This window comes from Strix uralensis, chromosome 12 (assembly GCF_047716275.1).
Source record: "Strix uralensis isolate ZFMK-TIS-50842 chromosome 12, bStrUra1, whole genome shotgun sequence".
Lineage (NCBI taxonomy): Eukaryota > Metazoa > Chordata > Aves > Strigiformes > Strigidae > Strix > Strix uralensis.
In genome coordinates, this window is record NC_133983.1 from 4134333 (window position 1) to 4161277 (window position 26945).

At 46.4% G+C, this 26945-nt stretch overlaps 1 protein-coding gene across 2 annotated transcripts in view; it reads right to left on the reverse strand.

Moving 5' to 3' along the window:
• GNAO1 (G protein subunit alpha o1) overlaps positions 1–26945 on the reverse strand; it is a 147062-nt gene that overhangs the window by 92813 nt on the left and 27304 nt on the right. For both annotated transcript variants that reach the window (XM_074881145.1, XM_074881146.1), the window contains exon 3: positions 3222–3363. In XM_074881145.1, the coding sequence (XP_074737246.1) occupies positions 3222–3363 (142 nt within the window). The remainder of the gene's footprint in view (positions 1–3221; positions 3364–26945) is intronic.

Consider the following 26945-nt stretch of genomic DNA (forward strand, 5'->3'; position numbering starts at 1 on the left):
CTCCTTTTTTGCCTGCCCTCTTGCAACATGTAAAGGATTTGTGACTTTGCACTTGCACAGCTTTTCTGGAGTTTCAGACTGACCTCCCGGGCTGTGCATGGTGATAACGTGTCATGAGCTGGCAGGACGTGCTCCTGCCTCCCTGTGCTGAAGGATATGAAACAAGAGCCTAGGTGCTGCCTGCAGACATGAACCTTTTGTGAGCCAGGCACAGCTGCAAGAAAACCTGCTCCCCTGAACAAGGAGCACGTACAAAAGTGAAATCCTACATGCAGACTGTTTTGTTCTCAACCTGGGGACAGGTCCTTATCAGCAGAGATGGTCAGCAAGACCTGGAGCATCTGCTTTTCATGATTTATTTTGTCTTTTTAGCTCATATTTGCTACATTGATCTCACTTTGACTGACAAAAGCTAAGGGGTTTAGTCTGGACTCTTCCTCCAGTCTTTTGCTTCTATTAGACTTAATACTGGAGGTATAATTATGGGCAGAAGAAAAATGAGAACAGTGAGAGAGGATTTGGTTATTTTACCTCAATAACAAAAGCACAAATCATCTCATTTGCATTTATTAAGTAGAGGAGGATTTTTTTTTTTGCTCCGAACATGGTCAGAGTGCCATTTGGAAGGGATACAGGGGCAGAAGCATCTCCCATGAGGTTGGGGTGGGGGAAGCTGTAATAGCCAAGCAGTCCCTGGGGAAAACCTGTCCTGGGCCCGTGCTTCCTCCTTCCCTGCTGCTGAATCAGGCTTGAGCAGCCACAGTCCCGGCTCCCCTTCCTGAGCTCTCTTCTCTTGCGGGCTTAAGTGATGAGTAGGGGAAAATCCCCCACTAAAAGATTTGCATTGGAAACCTTGGCTGAGGAATGACTTTTAAAATAGAAAAGCTTTGCTTGAAAAGGGATGAACCATGTAGCATAATACTCAACAAATCGCCTGTTTAATGGCCTCTCTTTATAGCAGCTGTGCATTAATAACAAAAGCAGTGTAGCAGACGCCATGCACTTCTTTGTAAGATTAAAATAAATACTATTTCATACTAATACCAGCAACTTTCTGTGGAGCTTGACTAAGAGAAAGGAGCAAGTGGAAGACCACAGCCTGAGAGACTTGGTTTCTTTCCCCTTTGTCTACTGCTGGATGAAGGAATATTACTCCCATCTATGAAGGGAGAAGATACTCTGAATCAGCCCTCCCAGACTGTTGTTTGGTTTATAGTGGTTTGTGGCAGGCTTGTCTGTACACAGTCAGCATGACACCATTGTAAGACAGCAGTAATTCCCCCAGGACTGCATACCTTAGGGGAAACTAGGTTGGGGAGAACTTAATCTAACTTGCTTTTTACTTTGCAAGGCGTAACTCGGGATCCCTACTGCCATAAAGCATAAATTGAAACAAGAGTGGTTCACACTAGACGTAAGGAGAAACCTTTTCATCATGAGGACAGAAAAGCAGTGGGCCAGGCTGTCCAAAGAGGCTGTGCAGTCTCTGTCCTCAGAGGATTTCAGACCTGACTGGCTAAAGCCCAGAGCAACCTGGTTTGACCTCAGAGCTGACCTTGCTTGAGCAGGAGGTTGGGCTAGACACCTCCTGAGCTCCTTTCCAGCCTGAGTTATCGTATGACCCTAGGAACATTTGGCATCTTTTCCATAGGAATATGAACAGACGTGACATTTTGTGCAGCCCAGTACTCCATCTCTCATTCCTGGCAGTCCTGATAACAGCTCTCCCCTTCCACACCCCATACCTTCCCAGTGCTGAGTTTTCCTTCTCATATTAGAACTTCAGGCATTAAAAAAAAAAAAAATTACATTTTAAAGCTGTCTGCCACACACTATTTATCAGACACAGAGAATGATTTGTTTCTGTTTTCCTGGGCATAGGTTTTTAGCTGAGACAAGATACGTTGCCTTGCTGAGAGCTGAGTCACCGAGTAATCAACAGATTAATGTATTCAGTTCGAAAGCCATCAGCATTAGTTCTCGGCAAGCTCACAAGAACTCCATTATGGTATCATCTCTATGTTTGGGATGGAAATGTCTCCAGGATTTAGAGTTCCTGTGGGAAAAATCCCTAGATGCAAAGAAATCAAAATACCCCTTTGCGACTGGAAGAAATAAGGTACCTTTTCATGCAGTAACACCACAGCAGGATTTTGGCATCCTTTCTAGTGAATGCTTTTATTATCAACCCTCAGATAAGGAGTTGGGGGTATGTTGTACATCTGTTATTTGAGAGCTACCTAAAAATAGTCATGACAAACTCAGTGGCATATAGACTTTGCCTTTACCAGGTCTTTAATCTGAAAGTATTTTATTACCAGTGAAACTAGGTAGTTTTACTTTCTCTGGGATGGCAGCACGCAAAAAGGGTGGTTGTGACTTTTCTAGGGCTCTGAGTTTCTCTGTGCGGGCTTGGTCTGAGCCAGAAATGCAATAAGGAAAGGCAGAGGCTGGCAGGGGCACCTCACAGAGGAGCCACTGTTTAAAAATAGGAAACTGGTTAAAGTAACAACAGAGTAGCAACTGTAAAAGGACAGGCTGGCCTAGGTGTGTGGCATGAGAAGGCTGCCACACATCGCACACTTATTCCGATAGGACGCATGCTAACACTGGTGCCTAAGACCCTGTTCATATGAACCTCACTGAAGTAATACATCCTCTTGTTTGCAAGCGAAATTGCTGTTTGGGTACACTTGAATGGGGGATGTATCAGTAAAAGCCAGTCAAGTCCCTGCAAAAGTTAAGCTAATCCTAAAAGCTTTCCTGTATTAGCAGGCGGTGGAAGGGATTTGAACAGCAGCAAGACTTCTCCCCGAGCCACTCTCCTTGCAGCCTGAGTATCCAGCACATGCACAGTAGACAGGACACATGTTCTCACTATTTCCCCAAGCCTGTCAGTACCTCTGTCTAGGCTGTCCCTAGATAACAGAATTTTTTTTGTACTGGCCTGGCTAGTGCCAGGGGACGAGAGACTGTGGCTGTTGTGACACAGAGGTCCCCAGGGCTACACTTCCTAGCGCAGGTGTACAAATGGTGTCATATGCAATTGTGCCTAAGCCTCTGTTTGTTGATGTGCATGTGCGACAGGCACACAATAGTGGTGTAAATCTTCCCCCTTTTTCCCTCCAAGGTATTCAGATTGTGCAAATGCCTCCTGTATGTGCTCTGGAGTCTCCAGGTGCTCAGCTCTCTGTACCCAAACAGTGGTGATTTTAACTTACCCGTCGTTCCTTATCACCGTATTCGATGCCCAAGGTATCCATGGCACGTACAATAGCTGCCAGTGACTGTATAGTGTTGCTGTAGACCACTGGCTTGTACTGCTTCACGTCTTCTCCAGAGAAGCCATCCTCATGGATGATCCTGAAGAAAACACAAAGGACAAAAACCTCTTGAGAATGTCATTTCAATAGGGGAGACATTTAAAAGAAAGCTGTGCTCTTTTGAAGAGCACATCTGCTAGCTTGATTCACTTAATTTAGTCAGCATTTCTTTTTAAACCTTTCTGGTTGTTCACCAGTGGTGTGTCTGAGCCCAGTGCCTGGAATTAGCATCCCTTTTGCTCTCTCTCAAGGAGGTTTTGTGCAGGGTCAGCACACATGGTACCTCCCTCCCAACTGAATTGCAAACACAGAGCCTCGTGTGTGCACTTACCAGTCACAGGGGGGAGGTTTCCTGGTCCTACATTACCTTTCCTGTCAAGGTCTATGCACATATGTTCAATGTTTACAATGACCATCAGGGCAGATCTTAACCACTGAAACAAGTGACAGAAAACCCTAGTTCTTGTCTAGTCCTTTTCACAGTAGGTCCTGAGGCAACTTATAAAAGGAACCAGAATTAAAATACCCCAGTACATACTGGGACACAGGATAGGGGAAGTGACTTAGTTGTGTAGCACTTAAATTATTTACAACCCTTCACACCTCTATCCTGCTTCCCTCTCTGATAAAAGTAGTGCTGGGAGTTTTGCTGCCTCAAGGCATATTATCCCTTCCTGAGGAAACGTGGGAATGAGACCCTCAGTCCTATCAGCTCTGTGCACTGGATGCTCTGTGCGTTGGTCTCTAATAAACTCCGCAAAAGGAACTATACGATGGAGCGAGTTCTTGCAGTCCCTTGCTCAGGTCAGAAGACTGACCTCTATAATTTCTTCACCTCTAAGTAACTCAAGAACCAAGCCCGGGTGGTGTGTCTACAAAACAGCTAGGATTTGCAGAGCTAATTGTGTTTGACAATAATTCTCCCCAGTGAAGACATAAATTATGATCCTGTCTCTTAAATACCAGCGGAGAGGATGATCTGCTTAGCTGAAATGAAGTCCTTGCTTGCTCATCCTCAGATCTCACTGGACAACAGAGAGTCCTTCAGTAGCAGATCTGGCCACTGATAAAACCTAGCATCCTGTCTGTAACACGATTTTTGTTTCCTTTCGTCTAAATCAGATACACACAAACCAAGGTCCCAACCAGTGCTGGCATCCCCTGGGGAGAGGGAGCGCTAGCGGGGATCACAGTGAGCTTGCAATAGATACAGTGCTGGGATGGCGCTGGAGAACAGGGCCGGCTGCCAGCCCCGTGTTATTAACAGATGACTACATGAAGAACAAGGCTGATAGAAACATGCTGACAAAGACACAGATCTACTTCCCCTGATGTGAAGCTCACGGAAAGGCTTTCTAACACAAGTGGCTGACTCTCCGCTGTCCCCACCACAACCTTCGCTCACTCATCACTGAACACTGAGCTCCTGGGAGGAGGTATTCCAACACTCTCTGAGTCCTGGAAAAGTATGACTACAAGCAAAGGCAGCCTAAGACAGACAGTAGTTCAAATTAAATGCTCTCTGGGAGATTTTTAAGCTACTGATCCGAGGAACTGGACAGAGCCCCCTGCTTGAGTACCCTGGCTCCAGGAAGAGGGAATGGTGCTGGTGTGCTGGAAACAGCATGATGGGCTGCTGGTTTGTCTCACCTAGGCTGAGACAAGCAGGGGTGGATGAAAACCTTTCTCATTTAGTAAATCCAGACGCCAATTTTTAGCAAATTTTTTTCTATAGCTAGTTTTGATTTTGATGAAAAATTATGGGCAATAGCAGACCTTGTACTCTGTAGCTTTTAAGCTGTGTGAATCCAGTGCTTGCACTGAGGTTTGGAGTAGCAGCATTTGAGTAACGAGGAAGGAGGAAGGCCAGCAGAGCCGTGTGTCGGCACTGGATCTCATGGATCATTTACTGTTACTCAGACGAGTTGGTGAACTTCTGGGAAATGTGTTCTTTGTCAAAAGTTGCAGTCAAACCTGAAGAGTTACGGCTGGCACAAAGCACAAGGATCTGCATCAATCCTGTTTGAATTCAAGAGAGACTGTACAGCAGCGGTTCCTCCCAGCTATGAGCATGACAGCAAGAAGCTCAGCAGAGCAGGGGTCCCGTGGGAGGCAGGCAGGTGGTTAGCAAAAGCATCACCAGAAATAATTCATTCTTTCTGGTTGGTTGTCTTGGGGTTGGATTTTGGGGCAGGGAGGACTAAATATTGGTTCTGGGGCAACTAAGAGAAGGAAACCTAAGAGGGGGATAAGAAAGGGGCAAGAAGAGGATGGTCACAAGGGGCAGTGTAAGTGTCACAAGAGAATGCAGCTGAAATTTGTTTGGTTCAGCCATTGACCATGCTGGTGGAGATCGGAGTGGTGCCCACACCTCGGGTTGGCTTTGTTTCTGCCTTTCACTAACAGCCATCAACTAGGGACTTCATATGGCAAAAAGAGGGCTGAACAGCTGTACAGGGAAAGAGGTGAATTTTGGTCTTCTTCAGAGTTTAAACCGTCTCTGGCCTTGTGCCATGAAGCTGTTGCCTGACGTTTTCACTTCTAAATACTCAGTGTTTCAAGCCAGTAAGCTTCCTATCAAGTAACGGCTCCTTGTGCTGAAGGGGCAGAATTAAGTGATGGAGAGCGGCTCTGGGATCCCTCAGTGAGCATACTGCTGACTGGGCAACACGCTAGCATCGTTCAAAGCACAGATGTAAAAGCATTACTTTTAAAGGGGGCAGAAAATGAAAACAGTGTGGAGAAAAAACACCCTGATTGTTCTTCTGTGAAATCTCTCTGGGAAGGCAGCCACGGTGACTGAAAGCAGCCCTGTGGATGACAGTATTGAAGTTTTGCTGTAGGAAGTACCTACGGATTAATCAATGATGCAGTTAGCACATTACCTAATATTTGAGCGAGCAAATCCCCACTGACTAGTGCCATTCCAAAGTCTGCTAGGACACCGTGAACTGGTTTATTGTCCTATATGCTTTTAGCAAATGTTTCTCCTCTTGCTTGCCTTAGCAATGTGGTGGCTGAACTCCCGTGGCAGCTTTTCCCATGCTGCCGCTCACCCATTTGGGATACACCTTCCTTCTTGCCTGCTCTTGTGCTTTACTGCCTAGAGGACATCTAAAGCTCTGACAACACTCTTGGGGGGTATAATGTTATGGGGGATGAATTGAGCCGGCTTGCGTGCTGCAGGCCACAAGAAGCAGTGGGGTTTGGATACTGGAGTGAGCCGTGACCATTATAAATGCACACTGTGTAGGGACTAATAGAAGTGAGCAGTGAGTCAAGACTGGGAAGTCTTCAAAAGTTCAGGCAGGGTGGGCTACTCCTTAAGCAACCTGCAAATTAATGGGAACAGAGGGGTTTCAGCACTAAAAATGTGAATCCTCTGTTTTCTAAATGGCTTGTGTTTTTCCTGTGTCTGAAACACAAAGGAAACTGCTGCAGGCAGGTTCCTCTTTGCCACACTATAGCCGGTTCTCTCCAGGGCAGAGGAAGAAAAGGGATTTAAGAGGATCCCCCGGGGCTGTGGAGGGGGGAGACAATGCTGCAATTTTTAAAAGTGATTCTGAACAATTAAAAAGCCATTTCATTCACGAAGTGACTAATGAAACACCGTGCTCTGAATGGAATGGCGAGAGACAACTGAAGCAACCGGATCGTCTAATGTACCTATTAATGCCTGCTCCCTATCCCTCAGCTGCTAACAGCAAAACCCATATGTTTGCATGTCATGTTGTCATACTCATTTTAGAATGGCATTAACAGACAGGTATTTGCTGGGGAAAATGGTTCCACTGCAGATCAGATCTTCTGCCATTCCCCAGCAAGTCATTAATCCTGAAGAAGTGCCCAATGCCTCAGCGATTATTGCTTAATTACAAAATAAATGAAATACTTGGAAACTGGGGGTGCATTCTGCGTAGCAGCTCGCTTTGGCTTCCGTTCAACAAAGCACTTACATGCCTTCAGCCTTTCACTACAAAACGAATGTATTAAAAAGGCAAAGCCAAAGATAATTTTGCCGTATGTCCCTGCTGACACACACTGCCCCAGCGGTTGTGAAACAGCAGCTTTGAACAAAGGACACGACAGCTCCAGCACGGTGGGGCTGATCCAAGCAAGGAGCCAGTTTGCCTAGGTGACTCCTGGGGGGAATACTTGTCCATCTGTCCTGAAAACCTCCTGGAGCAGAGGCTACAGTTTCCCCCCGTCCCCACTGCAGTCCCAGACAAGCTATTCTGGCACTTTCCATCCAGCCCTTCCAATCTAAACCAGGTTTAGTAAATGCAATCACTCTTCCCTACACCTTCTCCAACTGGGTCCTCCTCCTTCTTGAGGCTCAGTGTCCCAGACTAGACCCAGTCCTCACTTCTCTAACTGGCCAAGATCATTTAAAGCTGTAAAGCTTATCTTCCAATGTGCTGAAGTACCTCTCCCAACTCCACGTCACTGTCAGGTGTAATTATGTATTTTCATCCATTTTTCACTGAAAACCCAGACCCCTGCAGAATCCTGGTTGACAGAGTCATCTGCTCTGACCATGAGCCACTGATAACTGTATTCTTGGGGAATGAGTTGTGCTACTCACCCATTAGTGTGTAAGATCTGAAGTAGTTTTATCTAGACTGTTTTTCCAGGTCACTTTATGAAAGTCAAGCGGGACCATGTCTAACCCTTCCCAAACTCTAGATATGGCATCAACTATTCCTCTCCTACTTCTGCTGAGAAATCACATGAGATTAGTTTAATACGCCTCATTTTTGTATAATCCATGCTGGATGTCACTCATGTCCCTTTTTATCTCCTAGGTGTTAGCAAACTGTTTGATTGATAGTTCAATTCTCTTGAAAGCTTCTAGAAGTTGACTGGTCTATAATTCTTACTCCTCTTTTCTCCCTCTATATTTAGAGATAGACACCATGTTTACATTTTTTTCCTGGTTTTTGGTACCTCACCTGCCCTCCAAGAGCTCTCAAGGAGAAGTGTTTGTATTTCTGAGATGGCGCCAGCAGAGCCTGTAAGTATGTAGTAAGAAGTTCCTTAAACAAGGCTGGTCTGAAGACATTTAATCTTACAAAACTTGCCCTTCTCGTGCCAGAGGGAGAGAGATAGCAGTGCTCAGCAGTGGAGCCTGTTGTGGACACCCCTTCTTTCTCCCTCTTCTTTCCAGCACTCGGTATCCTCCATCCCTTTCGCAGCTTTGCAGGCAGGTTCTCCTTTCCTGACTGACACAGCCCTGCCACAGCTCCTGTACTTTGTCATCACTCCAAAACCTCAAGCTGATGACTCTGAAATGTTTCCTGCTAAATTCAGGGAACTTTGTGTGGCTTCAAACTGTCTGTATCACTGTAAAAGACATACATAGACTTCCAGCTGCCTACCAGAGGAAATAAATCCCATACTGTTTCTGTTTTACCTAAGGTGATTTACTTTCAATCAGCAAAATGTTTCCAGCTGAATGAAGTTTTCCCATATCAAAGCACATCCCTAAAATTACAGTGATTTGCTTGAATAAAACCAGGCAAGAAATCACGGGGAGATTATTACACTCGAAGCATACCGCAAGCAAATACCTCCAGTTCCTATAAGAGCAGTCCTCACCCCTCACCTTCACCTGGACAAATTAAGGTACCTAAAGGTCATTGCACAGCTTCCATACAGAGCCTTGTGCCCCAGTGATGAGCTTCACCTCGCGTGGTCTAGGACGCTGCCCTGGGTTTGGCTGGCAGTGGTACCCGCGCAGTGCCCGCAGCTCCGCTTCAGCCTGGATGGTTGTGTGCTCCTCTGCAGCACCTCCTCCAGCTCAGGCCTCCCCAGGGCCCTGTGTGGGCAGCTCCTGAAGTCCACACGGGCAGCGTGGGCAGGGAGAGCCTCCCAGCCAAAGCAAAGAGTGCGACGTGCTACAGGGTGTAAAGTGCTGCTTGCAACTGCTGGGATCACTTGGGCCATGGCAGAAGGGAGGTGGTGTGAAAGGGACAACTGAGCCTTTGCCCACTGATGCATTTTTGCTCAGGCTGTTGACAGCCCCATTCATATGTAAGCGTTTAGGGTACAGACTGATCCAAGGTGGATTTTAGGTGAAGAATTTTGGAATGAACATACACACAAATCTACTTTTGCTCAGCAAAATTTTCTGAATTTTTTTCCCCTCCCTTCTTCCCCTCTTTTTCTTTCAAAAATAATATTTTCTGTTTCATACCAGAACCCAGCAGGTTATTCTGGTGTGGCTGGGCAGAGCTTGAGTCAAAAGAAAAAAGCCTAATTTTGAAGAAAACTCTGTAAGCTTTGTTTGCAAATGGGGAAAAATAATAATGCAAAAATCTGGAGGGAAGGAAGGGCTTGATCAAATTTTGATGGAAAAATCTTCTGCTAGAGGTAATCAGCTACTTTTATTTTTATCTTGATATAAGGTTAAAAAGTTTGTTTACAGGGGAGTTATGGAGCTAAATTCCAGTGATTTTCTTCTCACTCATTTAATAGCCTGAAATGCGATTAAAAACTCCTGGATTATGTTAAACTAAATCAACACAGATGCCCATGACCTTGTGTTTCAAAGACTGCAAAGGCACAGTTCAGACCTCCATGACAGGGTGCAAATCTCTCAGAACTCCCATTCTTCTTTCCGTCTGGCTGAGCTTGAATGACACATTGTACATCCTATTCCTGCAAGAAATTCTCCGAGATGGAGATTAAGATGACTGATGCCTACATGCCTGCTTTTTTGAAAAGAAAAACAGCTTCCGTAGTCAGGGTCATCTCAAAACTCCAAGTGGAACTCATTTTAAAAAGCATAATTTTTTCAACCTGGATTTTTAACACCAGTCCAAGAAATGCTGATGGAGCCCAGTGATAGAATCCCAGGCAGGGGAAATCTCCCTTCTGGAGGAAATACCTTTGGCTCACTCAAAACTGAATTCTTACCACCAAAGTATTTCTTGCATGCAAAGGCATTATTCTAACTAACCAGCTGGTTCATGTTAAAAAATAAGCAAATCCATCAGGTGACTGAAATTGTGCCAAAATCTATGGCCCTGGAAATGGTCGAGCTTATTCAAATCAATTGCAAAAGTTTCATGGACCTGTACAGGGCAGAAGCATTCTTGCTCTAAGGCAGCTAAATTTGTGCCCGATATCAACACCTGTAAGTAATTTTAATGCCTTCATGAGGTCTAATTAAAACTAGGCATGTGCTTCTGCACCTTAACTGCTGGCCAAAAAGCTAGAAAATGCTGTTGTAAGAATCTCTCGTGTCTATTCAGAATGGATATTGCTACCATTTTATTTTTGCCTGTAGATGAGCAGCTGTTGAGCTAATGATGATCAGCTTCTAGACATGGAGGGACCAGATACTGCATCTTCCCCCAAACCTTCGATTTCGACTTGTTTTCAGGTATATAAAATATATTCTGAATACTCTTAATTTCCATTTTAATACAGGCTGAAACCAGAAATGAGTGCACTACAGAGAACTCCCAACACGGTGCTGTGTCCCTGCAGTCCTGTGGCTTTTTGGTAGCAGCATTTCATCTTTTTCTAATTATTATTATTTTTTAATTGAGTTCTACATCAATGCTTAATTTTGGCTTTGGGCTGTCTTGAGGAGTGATCCCCACTCCAGTTGCACGCTGTAGTTGCCAGGAGCAATGATTTCCTGGACTGCATTCTCAGTTCCCTGCCATGTCCTTCATCGGACTGGGGTGTTGTGTTGGTTTTTGTACCCTGCGTTTGGGATGCACCAACGACCCTTCCCATCTTTGCTCTCTGAGGACTGTTTCAGCATTTACATTTTCTGACAGGAAGCAGTGGAGTGAAATACTCTGTTTTTAAGTGTGTATATAAAACAAGTTTAAGAGCATAAACACTCTACTGCATCCTGAAAGTAATGAATTACTGTTGATAAATGAAAGACACCAGTACGGATATTTCAGAGGAAGACAAGGCTGAGCAGGCAGAGCACATCCAGCTACTGTGCTAGTACTCCACCCAAACTCAACAGGGACCTAGTCACCCTTTGAAGTTTAACAGCACAAAGTCAGGAAAATTAAGTATCCCGTTCAAGCGTAATTGTGCACAGAATCAACCACACCAGTGGTTTTACCCACCCAAGTCACCCTAGGGCTATTTTTTTTCCTGCAGAGACCACTGGCCACTGGTGTCCAGAGGAGTCCTGGTACCTGGACACACCACCCTGCTCCCAAGTGATGATGACAGTATAAATGAGCTTCTTGTTTATTGGGAGCCGCTGGTTCCTGCAAAGGTCAGGCTGCATGCTGGTAGAGGGTCACTGATACACACATACACACAGACCTGGCCTCGAGTGCTGGCTCAGGACCAAAACCAAACCTCTGACCCTTCCCCTAAAGCACAGAGATGGCGGATGGTGGTACAGGGGTGCAGTCAGGGGAAAAAAAATCCATCACACTAGCTGATACAGAAGCAATATGATAGAGCCTCTTTCTTGCCGCCTCAAATCAGTTTTTTATGCTCCCAAAAGCCAAATCTGCCCAGATGGGAAGCAAGAGGTGCAAGCAGGGACGCAGGCGGAGGCTGCCCCAGACCCCCCTGTTCCGCACCAAGCAGGGAGCGGTGCAGCCTTGGGTTTTATGCAATGTCAGGCCACTGGCATAATTTGGTTTTACTAAAATTTGCAGTTGTGTAACTTTGATAATGTGCCCTCTCCCGGGGCCTTTAATATTCAGATCAAATATTGAATACCCTACATGCACCTAATTAGCTCTAATATGCATCCTGCTCAGCTCAGTAAGAACAGCAAAGAAACACAGTCAAAAACAATTAGATCAGGCTTTTTTTCGATTAAAAAAAGACAGCTGGACTACACAGATTCCTGCAGCAGCATTTGCATTAGATGAGATTGCATTTTTCTGTGGAAAAAGCCTCGGAGCCAAAAGGGTTTCAAATAGCACCAGTGGAGGCTGACAGCTGCATTCTTTTTTGTGCGTTCCCAAATAATAATTCAGCGAAGGAGAAAGGGTTCCTGCTCCGAGTGACTTATCTTCTGATCCCATGCAATGTGCTACATAGTCAATCTACTTTGTCCACGCTCTGCCTGAGACCAATGAGATCCCCCAGGGAAAAAAAATCCACCAGGCTGGTGATGACCCACATGAGAGAATTCTCATTAATTCCTTGGTAATGTTACATAAGGTCATTTTGTTGAATTAAAATTATTGGGATTAATCCTCTTAAATGTTCTCTTAGATGCAAGGGGGATCCAACTGCAGCTGGATCATCCCACAGCTGGTTCTAGAAAGTCAAAACAGTGTTTCAAAGCCCCGTAATGGTTTTGTTAAATTCATCCACTGAGCAAGGACACAAAGCAGCTTTTTATGGCTTTTTTATATCACTTACAACTTCTGTAAGCTGTCATTAACTATCATCAAAGCCTGAAAAATGAGGCAAATGGGTTCAATGTCAGTTTTACTGCCCAAACCTAAATAATATTTTTGGTTTCCCATCTGCCTCATCTGAAGTGTTTTGATAGCTGGAAGGTGACTTTGCCTTTCAAAACCTTTTCAGATGTTGCTCTCCATAACCAAATATTCTGTGGACAATACAGGAAAGAAGGGATGTACACCGTAGAGTCTCTTCATCATCCTGTGCATTTTATCCTCACAATCAAGTACCACCACCAAATCCCACAATAAGAATAGAGCAACCTTTTGTATTTTACCCAAATATTAGGGGTCAGTGCACGACTCAGTGTATCAAAGCAAGGCTTTGGTAGGATGTACCCAGTTCCTAGCCCTCATGTGACAAGCCTGGCTTCCAAAGCCCCCCATTCTGCTGAAATCAGCTGGGATTCAGAGTTACTTCCCCTGTGTCTAGAGCTGATCTTTGCACAGTTGACATATTTTTCTGTGGGTCCTAGCTGTACTAGTGCTCATTAGGAATCGTGTGCTGTCATGAAAACACTCAGCTGAAATAAAAAGATGCTTTAAAGCAGCTTTGCTTTTTTGGGATATCAATTCTAGCGGCAACTGTCTTTATGAAGTAATAATTGATGTGTTTGATTAGCTCTGGCAGCAGATGGGTTTTTTTCAGTACTTTTGATGTTTTAACACGTTAAGCTGAGAAGGAATCAATTCTGGAAAGAGCTATTATTCCATTCCTCGTATCCTGTCCATCTTCCCTGGCATTACAGCTCAGGGGCTCCATCTCTGAGCACTGTGCTCGCCACAAGCCCCTGGGTGTGCTGCCAAGCTGACATTAGCCTCCACTAATCTCAGCTCAGAGATCTTTTGAGTCATGGTGTTCCCAGTTCTGCAATGTGCTGCCTTTCCGTTAAGAGGACATAATCAAGCACCACACCCCACACATCACAGTCTGAGGCAGCTGGGAAAAAATCCCCGGACTGTAATGGATCCTCCACTGCTGGAAAATTTTGCAATTAAAATGGGGAGGTCTGGTGTAGATGTGATAACAGTTCTGGACAGAGGAACAGCAGTTTGGCCTCTGTTGCTCCTGCAAACCAAACCTTGCCTGCCTACCCGTGCTATTTCTTGCAGTGGGGCTGCAAAGTTTCTGCTGCCTGTACTTACTGGAGCCTTACGGACGTCTCTGCCTACCGCTGAGACGTGGCTCAGGCGGAGCAGAGGTAGACACCTCTCCAAACAAGGCGGTGAGAGCCTGCTTTGCGCCCCTCTGCTCAGTAACACCAGGTGACGGGGCTGAACTCTTGCAGCCTGGCTGCTCAGATCTGCTCGTTGCATTGAGGCTTTCCAAGCTGAAGAGTTTGAGCTGAAACGTGGCAGATACAGTATTTTAGGATTCCGCCCACACTGTTAATAAGGTTTCGCAGCAGGAAGGAGGTATGTTGCACTTGTGATTAATTACATGCATTTGGGTATATTTAAATCATAACTTCTACACTTGTACTCAGAGAACAGGTTATCTATCTGAAGGGAAGAAAAATGACACCTGCCACCAGAATTCAGTCAAATAACGTTAACCCTTCAGGCATTCTCAAATGCAGCTGATGTCTAGAAAATACGAGTGGGGGACAAGACCTTGACTGGTCTAACTTGGCACACGCATCCAGAGAGAGGTACCTTATCCATGGCAATGGGGGAAGGCCCTGCCTCAGCTCCAAGTCTCCCACCTACAACTGCCCTGAGAAGGATGAAGGAACAATTTTTGATCAGTGTTTCCCCAAGCTTTTCAGCCGAACTATTCCAACACAATACTGTTTGAAAAAGGATTTGACAACCTCAGGCATCCTCAGTGTCTTGTGGCATTTCCTGGCACAGAGGACACCCACCACAGGCTTTGCTCTGAGGTCCCGCTGTGTGTCTCTCTGTGCCTTCGTCTCTCTGAGCTGGGACAGCCAGTCAGTGCCTCCCTGTGAGGCTGCTGGGGCACTGGGTGGAACTGGTAGGCAGTGTGCTGACAAATATTCCCATGCCCGCACTGAGTAGTGGAAGAATACAAACACATACCACAATGAACGCACCCACTGCCAGAAGACCACAAATAACTATTTGTCCTTGCTCTGCAGAATGAGCCGGGGCTTTGTAACCGGATCCAAGAACTTTCCCGTGACCTCTCAGTGGCAGCAGGAGAGAAAGATGTGACTCTAACTGGGAGGGTTCCTATAAAATCAGTGGACCAAGGACTGGCCACTGGCAGAAAGCAGAGGATATCCCCTGCATCCCTGGGTGACTCAGTCAGCCTGATGGGATCCTCAGGGCGCCCATGTCCCCCAGGCACACCGAGGGCCACAGGCAGCCTCTCCCATGCTCACTGGGTGAGGAACAGGTCCCCGCACTTTCCTAGAGCTTCATGTCAGCTTTTGGCATGGCAGCTCCTGCCAGCAGAGAAGGGAGTGATCAAGAATCGAGTGCCTGGGGTACCCTGGCCAGACGCTTTCTTGCATCTGAAAGCCTGGCTTAGGGCCAGGCTGGCACTTAAATTCTCCTTGCCAGGCCCATATTCTGTTAATGGGAGCCCCAGGAGCGCTGCACTACCAAGAAACAATGCAGAGACTGCTGGGAAGCGAGCCTCTCGGGACAGCTGTCAGAGAGCACGCCTGGCACCTCTTCCCCATCCTCTTTTGCTACTGCACTGCCTGGGGACCACCAGACCCCCGCAGAAGCAGCAGGCACCGTGGTGCAAGCAGCCGTCACTGGTGTATGGACTAGTTCTGGTTCTGCAAGCCACCACCCGCTTTCTAGGTAGACAGAATAACTGAGAGCAGACTGCGTTTAAATGGATGTGTAAATGTGTTTGCCCATTATGCTGGGAAGCGACCGCTGTGACAAACATCTCAGAAAATGAGTATGTTCCTCCTACCACTTTCATCAGTCTTTGTCATCCCCCATGTCCTCATCTTCAATTGAGAAATTCGTTATTGATTTAATTTGCAAATGCCTATAAGTCTTTCCCAAGAGTATCTGAGAAGAAGACACATCACAGTTCAAAGCGACTGTCTGAATCGCATTTTAAAGCATCCAGCAAGATTTGGTAAATCTGTGTTGTAATAAATTTACTCCACATCTGATCATCAAGAGTTTAAGCTTATCTCCAGTATTATTTAACTGTCCCTGATGTAAAACATTCTTGCCTTCTGCAGAGGTTTGATTGGATTCATAGAGGCTGATGTTTAATTAGCATAGACTACTTCGACTCTCTTCCCACCCACGTGGTGGGTGCACTGCTGGTATCTGGATGATGCACTGTTTTGATGGGGTAGGCTTCAGTTTTTCCAGAAAGTATCTAGGAAAGTTTGGACATGTCATTAGTTTCTCATAGCTTTTGAGTTTTCCAAACAGTGCAGACCTTACCTTTCCTCTCCGGCCCAGCTTCCCTCCCTTCACCTGCAGTCCCATGAACAAGAACAGCCTCCAGATTTGCTACCGTGAGGCCTGGGGAGGCGAGCTGCTGGGAACACCTCTGCCCTTTGGGGGATGTTGGTGGGAAGGCACGAAAACAAATACAAAGATTATCTGGACTTGGGAAAATTGTTAAGGGAGTGCTGATTTAGCATTTAATAGCACTGCCAGTGTCCCCTTTAAACAGTGATGATCGTACCTTACTAATATCTATATAATAGGTTTACAACCTACGGGATATGGGGAAATGTGTGATAAAAAGCAGCACCTAATCTATAAGCAGAGGCAATAGTGCTGAGTAACCTAAGGCAAACAAGTGGCTCATTAACCAATCAATTGATAAAGTTAAATGGAATAACTCACGCTAAATGCTGCTCAGCTGCCCTGGCAGGGTGCAGGCAGGGCTGGGGAAGGCAGAATGGGTGGACAAGTCCATCCCCACTCGGGCAGGACTGTCACAGCCACCTCTGCTTGGGAACTGGAGTGGAGAGCTGGAAATCACATTTATCCCAACTAATGCCAAAACAAGAGCCTGAGAAAGGGGCAAGGGAATGGGGAAAATGGGAATGAGACTGATGAACTGAGCAGAGGTCCCCTGGGAAAAATGTTCTGCGAGCATCTCCAAGGACTGGGTATGGCTGGAGCACAGCTGCTCTCTTCCCTCAGTGTCCTGGCCTCCTGGGGATTTCTACAAGGTGGCACATGCTGAAATCACTCAACATGCCCTCCAGGGACCAAACCACAGGGCAAGGGAAGTCTCGAAGGTGCAGTCTGTGACATCCCAAGGGGTCCCCATCCCACACCTCACACCCTGGAGCCTGAGCCACATGGGACCTCAGCATGGAGGTTCCGTTCCTTTCAGGGGGCGGATGGCAGACATATGTGTCCAGACACCTCCAGGCCAGACAGGAGCATCTCTCCCAGGCAGGACAAGTTATCTGGGCAGTCTCTGCAGCAGCTCCTCTGAAACCACCGCAGCCCAACAGAGCTGTTGGCCTGGGGGTGTTGTGGCCGCAGCAGTTCCTGACAAAATATGTGGCAGCAGGCAGCCCATGCACACCCCAGAGAAATTTGGCCCTCTGAAAAGGGGGGACCTGGGCCCTGGAACTCCAGTCTGCCACTGCCAACCCTGGGAAGCAGACCCAGCTGTGGGTCTGCTTCATCTGGCTCATGGAAGTGAGATTTTTATGGTCGTTCTTCACTGAAACCTCTCAGGGATCCCCAAACACTCAGAATATCAGGGCATGATGCAAGACTGTTCCCTCCTCTTCATTCCTAAATTCTCCCTTTAAAAGCTCCCAGGCAATGAGGCTTTCACCTTTTATCCAGGAATAATAATCCACAGTGTAACACATTTCATCATTAGAAATATTTCCTCCTGTCCAGTCAAAATTTATCTATTGACAAACTCAAATACAGCTTCCATAATGTCATTCACGTAGTTATTTTTAGTACCGGTGTTGCCAGCAGAAATAACAAGCCTGATGCATTCCCCCCCACCCCCTGCCCTTAGAATGAGGCTTCTGAAATTATAGATGGGAGCACTAATTGAGTGCCAATAATGCTACAAAGGATTTGCACTGCTACGGAATCTGGTAACAAACCAAAACGCTTCTACCCCACTTGCACATGCAGTTACACTGCTGTCCACTCAAAGCAGGCACATATCCACTGGCAGGATTATTTATGACCACAGTTCATGGTTGTTGCTAGAAACTATCCCTGGCAAGGAAGCATTTCACACTTTTTACCCCAAAAGAACATTAATCTTAAAGTACTTCCCCTCCCCTTGTTTTTTATTTGTGGTTCTTCAGACATAATAAGACCGAAAGGAGTCCTTCGATTCTTTTGGTTTCTGTGGTGGGGTAATGGACTCATGCCATGGTTCCTGGACTGTCCAGACCACCTCCCAGTCCCATACTGGGCCAGTCCAGGATGGTTTCCTTGCCAAAGTCATGCAAGCAACTGTGCACAGCTAAGGCTAAACTCTAACACAGCTACAGAGCAACAAAAGGAAAGAAAAGCTTTCTGTTCTCCAGTCATTTAAACAAATAAGATAAACAGCATTTGCCAGCCCAGGAAGATTATGCGTGGCTTTTGTCTCCCCTGTTTTGGTTTCCTGTGCTAAGCACTCACTCACCCATTCATAGTCACTAATGCCCAGGGCTCAGAGTTGCACTCCCTTGTGTTGATTTCCATGTGTACTTTAGGGTTTCTTTACATACCCAAATCCTCATTATCACTCTAAACCACGGTAAATTACAGGAACAGTGGGCTGATAAAAGTCCTCCTAATTCAAAGCAGTAGCGAACCTATTACCACTGAAAGCACTGGTCCCCAGCTGTAGAAGCATGCAAGAATTGAGTGGGAGAAATAAAAAGAAACTAGCTGTTTAAATAGCCAGGATGGAAAGATGTACCAGGAGCAGCAGAAGGGACACAGATCAATGGGTGCGTGAGCAGAAGGCAGGCAGACCCTCCAGCCAGGGCTGGGGAGCACAGCTTCAACTCACAGAGTATTTCCACCTCAAAACCAACAAGATTTCCTGATCATTCAATTCAGATCTCTCTTATCCCCTCCCTAGTACCTTCCTATCTCAACATAGGTTTTCCTGGCTTACTTTTCTTTCAATTGCCCCTGATTTCATTATTTTTCTCACTCCCCTTTTCTCGGAGTGTGAATATTGTCCGTCTTGGCTCATTCAGTGCTGCCCATGGCTACCCCACTCCCTTCAGTCACTACCTTTGGCAGTTTGGATCCTTCCTTCCATCAGTTTGCCCACCCAGGAACTCACAGTTTCATAAAACCTTGCAAACCTGTGGCAGCAGAAGGAACACGGCACACGGAAAGCAAATGTGTCTGAGCTCAAACGAAGCCGGTTGGTAGTGCGGCTGTGGGGGGGAACCGTGGGCTCGAGCCCCCTGAGCTACCTGCTGGATGATGGAAAGACACAATGTGCTCGACGCTGAGTCCTTACAACCCAAATTTCCTGGGTCCTGTGCAATTAGCCATCAGCAAAGGGACTGTTAAGGGCTGGATAGAAACTCTACTGAAATCCATGAGGGTTTCTATTTTCTTCCCCAAGAGCTGGATAGGGCCCTGGGAATGCATTTGTTTGTTTTTCCCTTGTCATCAGCCTGCCTTTGGCTGAGAGCTATAATCCATTCAGGGAGGACCTGTTTATCTGTGAGAATAGCAGCATTGCTGTGAAGAGGTAAGAGTGGGAGTGTGCTTCAGGCAAAAAAATGCAGATTATAGCCCCGCTAGTAATGAATCCAGCACAGAAAGAAAGAAATGCAGACTGTTCTAATTTTTTGAATAGATTTAATTCCATTTTGTTCCCTGTGAGTCCCTTCGCTGACAATTGACTGAGTGGAGGGAGGAAAAAAGGGTTCCAAGCAAAACACTTGTCCATGAAGGATGTTATTAAAATGTCCTACTTGAACACTGGCGCTCTGCAGACCAGAGTTGCAGAATATAAGCATTCTCCCTCCCTTAGACAAGCTTTGTCTAAATGCAGAATGTTTGTCAATTATTTTTCAAAAGCACAATTGCTATCATCAGAATTAGAGCTGGCTTGACTTGGCCTGCCTGATTTAGCACCCACTTGAACAGGGTGGGTTCAGAAGTTCAACAAGAACTGAGGGCTGCTGGATTTGCAGCAGGCTTAGAAAATACTCAGGAAAACAACAGGAGGAGGGAACAGATGGGGAATATGTAGAAAATGGGGGTGAAAACCAGAGAGTGGTCGAGAAATGAAAAAACCTGCGGCGAGTAAAAATCCACTGAAGAAACATGGTGGCAAAAGTCTCTGACTGGGCGAACTTCCACCATTTGGCTTCTGAGGTTTCATGCTCACTCCCACCTGGTTCCATATATTTGCTGAATCTGACAGTCCTTCAGCAGAGAATTTGACTGGAGGTCTGCAGCATGGATGTCAGTCAAGTTTTAGCAGAGAAATTGGCCCTACCATCCTCCTATGTAACTTCCTTTTTTTAATGGTCTGGGCAACAAGTCCTGTCCTCATGCATTCACTACAAACAGGATAAGTGTCCTGCGAGACAGGAAAATGTAGATTTTTGTGGCCAGCTGTGGGGTTTGGGGTTTTGTTCACTGCAAGATTCAAGAGCAATGGGGTTTCCCAAGGCACTCCCTGCAATGCAATCAATGGCATCACATCATGAACAGATCTGAGCTGTGAAGTCTGAACGCATCTCACCCTGTCCTCCAAAAGCTTTTCTTCAGTCTCTCCTTGATTTGGGGGAGGGAAGGTGTCTTAATTCTTCAGAGCTGGATTCCAACTAGACCCACTTGCCTACTACCATGGGCTAGAGCTGACGGTCTCTCCAAAACAAGTAACAGATTATCTGGCTGTCCCTCACCGCACCACTCTCTTGAAGGCTGAAGAAACTTGTTCTGACCTTTCCTCTTAAACTGGAGGAAGCTTTTGCATATAAATTCTGACTCACCTTTCACATTTACATTCCCATGCCACAGGTACCAAGGGCACCAAAGCTTTATGCCAAGAGCAAAGGCAACTGGAGAAACTTGCTGAGGTCCGTCATGTTCTGTTCATTATGTGAGTAGCAGCATTGTCCCCCGTCTGCTAGGGTCCTGTCCCCTGTGAAGAAGACACAGTCCCTTCCCCTAAACTCTGACTATGTGACTGCGCTATTATTGGTACACTCAGTGCTGAATGGCCAAAGGAAAACACTGCACTGGCTCTTGCTTTTTCCAGATACAGAAAGGACAGCAGGCACAAAGGCAAACATAGCCTCTCCTGTGCACATGTGACAGTCACGGCATAAGTGACTCGCCATCAAAATGCCTCATTCCTCCTGACAGGTCTTGTCCTAAAACAATATCTTAAAAGTCTACAGCTGGGCTGGATTTTCCATATCCATCTGGAAATGCCAAAGGAACAGAAAAACCCCTGCTAGCAGAAAAGATGCCTCTTAGTTTAGAGAAAAGCCCTTCCCAGCAGTCTGTCTATAACCAGTAGACACAGTTTGCCATCCTCCTCCTGAGTGGATGTGCAGCTGTGGCATCTTAAAGCAGAGCATGCTTGGGGAAGGATGTCTGCTCTGCTCCACGCCTGTGCAGAACGGTGGATAAAGGGTATTTCACAGAGAGGGAATGCTACAGCTTTTGCAGGCAGGTTTCCTTTGCTGTGTTCACTTAGATCTGGGCTCTTGGCTCCACAGCACCAAGTCTTTCCTGCAGGGCACCTGCTTGGTACAGAGTGCACCTGTACAAGAACTTGGGTGAAGCACATGCAGGACAGTCGCAGCTCTGGGACAATCCAGTTTCTCCCTCTTGAATGCAGCACCTTTGTATTTATTACTGAGTTTTACCTCATCGTTTTTTCTGCATCATTTCAGCACCACTGTTTCTGATGCTGTCTTCCTCGGCCCTTGCAGCTCCTCCCCAGTATTTTTGAGCCGTATCTTCTGAGTTGTACTCTTCTTATACTACCACCCCAAACATGAATGGGAATACTGAATAGCACTGGGAGCAGGACCAGATCATGTCAGGAAAAACATCCCCTCAGTCTGAAAGCCAATAAAAACAACGTGGGCACTTAGCAGCCCACTGCACGCATACTCTGTGCTCAACACCATGTCTTACATGGTGCTGTCTATACAGCTGCTTGTTAATTTTTGATGGCATCCCTCATTACTAAGTTCACCTACAGCAACATTCACTTCTGTAATGCCTCTTTGTTTTCCTAAACTAGTGGTCTTGCTTTTTCCCCCCTGTACCGAGAGCTTCAGGGGGAATCCATAAAAGAAAAAGGTGCACCTCTCCATTCGCATCGTAACAATTGCTTCAGAGCTTGCCATAAACAAGTCATCCCTTACAAATGAAAGAGCACTTCAAATGCAGCAGCCTCTAATGCTGTCACCTCATTCTGTGTCCCCAGTGAGGGAGCAGGGGAAAAAAATCCGAAACAGCTCAGCAAGAAACCAGCCCCCCCAACCCTGATGATCCCTGGCTTCTTTCCAGCCTAAAAGAGCAGCGAGCACAAAACCCTTGCCGAGCACGCTGCCTCCGATCCTGCATCGCTCAAGCGAAGGATGTGTTGACACGAAGTGCTGTAAGGAGACAGACTACAGCAAAGCTGAAATGCTATCGTTTTGGCTGGGTGTCAAAGTGCTGCTTGGAGCTCAGTTGCCGCAAGGGCAAGTAGCGTAGGGTGCCTGGCTGAAGGGACACTGCTGAGCTTTCACAGCTGGGCTGGCACTACAGAGGCCGAGCCCCTGTGCCTCCTCCCAGGGGAAGGTCCCCCTCCTTGTCCCCAGTAACGTCCCACGGGTAGCCTGCTTTTTGAAGGCTGTGGTGGCCTTGGCGAGCAACAGAGGACGTCAGCAACCAGGCTGGAAGAGGAACTGCTCAGAGAACTGGGAGACAAGAGCCACACAACAAATTAGCCCTGTTAACTAGCACACATTCCTTACGGGCACGTCACAGGGAAATCCCAGCCGGCATTACTAAGCTTTATCCATCTTGCAATGGTTTCCACCCTTGCTGCTGTTTACAAGTTTAACAAACTGAAGACTGTTTGGAAGAGATCACTCCTTAATCTGCCTTTCCTAAGACCAATAGGAGAGGAGGAAGGCAAGGTCATGCACATCCCAGGCCAGCACAGAAACATCCTTATTTATCTTCCCTAAACTGTTCTAAATTTTAACTCCTTCAAGATCAGAAGTTGGTGGTGACTGCGACTGGCGGGGAAACCCCAGCACTCTGTTATCAATTCATTATTTTTAGTAGGGTTCAAATTTCACCCCTTTTGGTTGCTTTGTGCAGGTCCAAGTCATTGGACCAAACATGCAGCAAAGCCGCAGATGAGCATCTCCTGCCTCCTGCTTCCTACTCAGCTACAAGCTGCAGGTCAGCTTCAGGGTCCCACCTAGGCAGCACTGCAAGGTGTCTGAAGAAAACACACTTCCAAGAGTCTAATTACACATCCCTACTGGGTCTAAGAGAAAAGCAGTCCTCTAAATATCTGCTTGGGGAATGTGAATCCAGCAAGTGAGACAGACAGCTGACCATAAAGCTATTTTTTAGAAGCTGAGTTTAAGGTTGGCTAAAAATACGGCCTATCCCTTTCAAGGGTTATTTTGCTTACTGTGTTGACAAGAATAAAGCTATTAGTAACAGAGCATTCAGAGTATTTGAGGCTGGTGTTTGTCTGTCAGTCACTCATCCTCCAAAACAGTCTTGTCAACATTTGGAAGGCAAGTGGGATGTATGCTCCAGCCCCCTCCTGGAAAGGCTGGGAGAGGATAATGGAGCTGTAAGAGCTGTGAAAACCTGTGGCTAAAGAAAACAGGAAGGAGGAATGAAAGGAAAAAAATCTGTTAAAGAGGAAAAATATTAGAAACCCCAAAATGTCTAGAAAAATGAAAGGTAGGTTTTAGAGGAAGAAAATAGTATAGAGAAAACAAACTAAAAAAAATTGTTCACGGAAGACATGAAGATTGAGAAAGTAATATAAGAAGAGGCTATATGTGAAGATTACACAGGGGAGAAGGAAGAGAAGAAGTGACCATAGGAAAATACAATGATCAGCTTTTCCTGGTGTAGTGCAAGAGCTGTGTTTGCATGAATTCACAGGACACCGGCTGGCCCTGCACAGGGAATCACACCTGGCACAAGGTGGCCTGACTGCCCAGGAGTCAGAAACCAGAATCACCTTTGTGGCTGGGGGGCTCCAGGGGTTAGCTTGTATTTGTCATACCTACAAAAGCAAAGGCCCCCGGCTGTGGAAGCTGTGCTGCACAGGAGACTCCCCTTAAAGCCAGGAGTACATGTAACACACTTTCCCTAGAAAAAAGAGCTCTGTGCCTAAGCCACCCTAGAAACGGGGGACTGGGTGGGTACCTCGAACACCAGCCCTTGCAGTCTGCTCTCTAACTCAGCTTGCTCCTCTGCCAGGTAGAAGGGGTGGTCACAAGGAAATTGGTTTCCTGCTTATGCTTCTCCTTATCTCCCACGGCCAGGACAGGAACCTCTGCAGTCTGCACTACCTAAACCAGCCTTTTGTGTCTCTCCTCTGCACCTCTAATGGATCCTGTAGCAAAAGCATCTTGTCTCCTCTCCCTCAGCTTTTCAGGACTAAGCTTTTAGTGTTGCCATTCCTCTTCCAGACATCCTTTGCATTTCACCTTGGTGTTCCCTATACATGGGAAGTGTTCTGCTGTTTAACAGTATTTTATTGTACCTGCTTGAAAAGAGGAGCAGGAACCTGGTAGGGGTTGCTCCCTGCACCCGCTATCCAGGGCAAATTGCCTGCTGACTTACTCCCCAGTTGCAATACCAGCTCCAGCCTCTCCCCTACATCTCCACCATCAAGCTAAAGATCTGTAGAGCCCAGTGATATTCAGTGCTTATCACAGCAATTTCTGTTGTGACTAATCCTGCAGTTAGACACCTTTTCCCAGGGATCCCATTGCTGACACACTCAGCTCCCTCTCTGCCTGAATCCGTGGCACACAGCGGCGGAGAGGGCTGAGTGAGCTCAGCACCAGCTGCTGCCTGTGCCCATGTAACACACAGATAAACCAGTGAGCTGCCTCTCCCGCAGCTGAGGGCACGGACAGCCCCAGTGGTGTAGATCCTCTCACATGGGCTGTGTCGGGAGGAATCGACTCAGCTAAGGATGCCAGGCAGTAACTGTGGTCTGCAGAATCGGGACAATAATCCGGTAGTACATGAAAACCCTGAAGTGCACAGCCTTGCCTTCAGATGATGGAAACGATTAACTGAGTGGTTTTGAGCCAAGGGGTTCTGCCATTAATAGGTACCACTTGTGACAATGAAATGTGCACAGGCAAAATGTTGCTTTCCAGGCATAACCTGGGGGATGAGGAGTAACTTTACTCGGGCTCAATTTCCACCTCAATCCATGAAGTTGGTCTAAACAGATTGAGAGCTGAGTCACTTAGAGCTATCTTCACAAGGAGCTCATCAATTTGAGTAAACCATCAGCCCCAGGCTATAGCGCATGGCTATCCTCACTTTCACCTTCCAAAGCAGCACTGCTGAGGTTGGTGGAGCTCTGTGGATTTACATCAGTAATCGCAAGAGAAGAAATAGTCTCAATGCACAAAAATGGCTCTGGTCCTGCTCCTGTTGAAGTTCATCTCCCAGCTCTCAGATGCAGCCAGGGATGCAGCTGACCCAGCCTGCTGTGCCCCATGAGCAAGCACTCAGCTCAGAAGAAAACAGCAGTTATCATAGAGGAAGAAAGCCCTGAGATGGGGCACAGCTCCTCTCTTCCCACCCATCCCCTCCACTTTTTTAGCGAGTCACAGGAATCTTGCACCTGCTTATTGCTAAGCCTCCAAATTGCTTATTGCTAGGCCTGAGCTGGGCCTGGAAAGGCAGTCACGTCAAGAGAGCACAACCCAAGCACAGTGAGAGGCCTTCCTTGTGCAGTCGAGCCTGCCCTCCAGCAGGACACAGCACGTGCCATAGTGGGAGGGGAAATGGTGAGAAAAAGCAGCAGAGTGTTGGTGGAAAAGGCATGAGCTGAATCCAGATCTCCACACTCTGCACATGAGCCCCACAGCAGAATTTGGAAGACACTGGGGAATTATGTTGTGAGCAAAGACCCTGAAAACCCTTGTGGCTTTGTCATTAGCTTTCTAAAGAGGAGATTCTACAATGAAAAATGCAACCCATCCAACTAGCTCTCCAGAAAGAGAAGGGGCAGAGCTGCGGGTGAAATCCTGTTTGCTTCACTTGTGGGCCTTAAACACACATCAGCCAACAGACTGTAAATACTGCTCGCAGCAGGCTTACAAGGTGGAAACCCTTCTGAGATCTTTTACTGCAGGGAAAGTGGGGTAAATATGCCAATGATATGAACAAATTCTAAATATTTAGGTATTTAAATTAATAAAGCTTTTACAGATTTTCGGAATCTATTATTCATGGTGTGCTGGGGGTTGTCCAGACTGTGCACCAAGGCATAAAACCATTTTAAGAAGGTAGAAAATTACTTTCAGGCTCAGCAAGTTGAATCAGTTTGTGTGCTGAGTGCTGGTCCGTCCAGGCCTTTGTATCACTGAACAGACAAACCACAATTACTTCACTACCAAAGGAGCAACAATTTGCTGGGCATTGTGGCCAAATGGCAAGTAACAAGGTCAGAATGAGATTATTTTCTTTTCTAGACGTGTTGAGCAAGAAGGGGATCACTGTCAGACATTAACATCCCAAGGTGTACCATGTGTCCTTGGGAAGTGGCTCAGCTAAAGGTGGAAATACACAGACATGCTAATTCATTCGTTGCAAGTGAAATCAGTCTAGAAACGACCTGATTTTCAGCTTCATAAAAACACAGAACATTTTAAGTGCTTTGGTGAAACTGATTGTTTGAAACAGTTGGAGAACTAGAAAAAAAGGTCATTGTAATCCTTTTGGGATGCAGCTTTCCAGTTAACAGTATGCCAGCCCAGTGTCACCATCAGAGCTTCAAAACAGGCTTCCTGACTTGATAAAAACACCACCATATTTCTCTGTGACATTAAAACGCCATTCAGAATCCAGTGTTTTCCCTGTGCCTGTGTTTGTTATCACACTATACGATCTCAGAGCGAGCACAGCTAACTGAAGATGGGCTGCTCTGACCTGAGCAACTGTCTCCTTATATCTGTGCTTTCGTCTTGGCATTTTCAGCAGGGGTACATTTAATTAAAATTCCTGATTAATTAAAATGTTTTGCAACAACAACAACAGCAGCAAGAATTGCTTGGAGAAAAGCCTG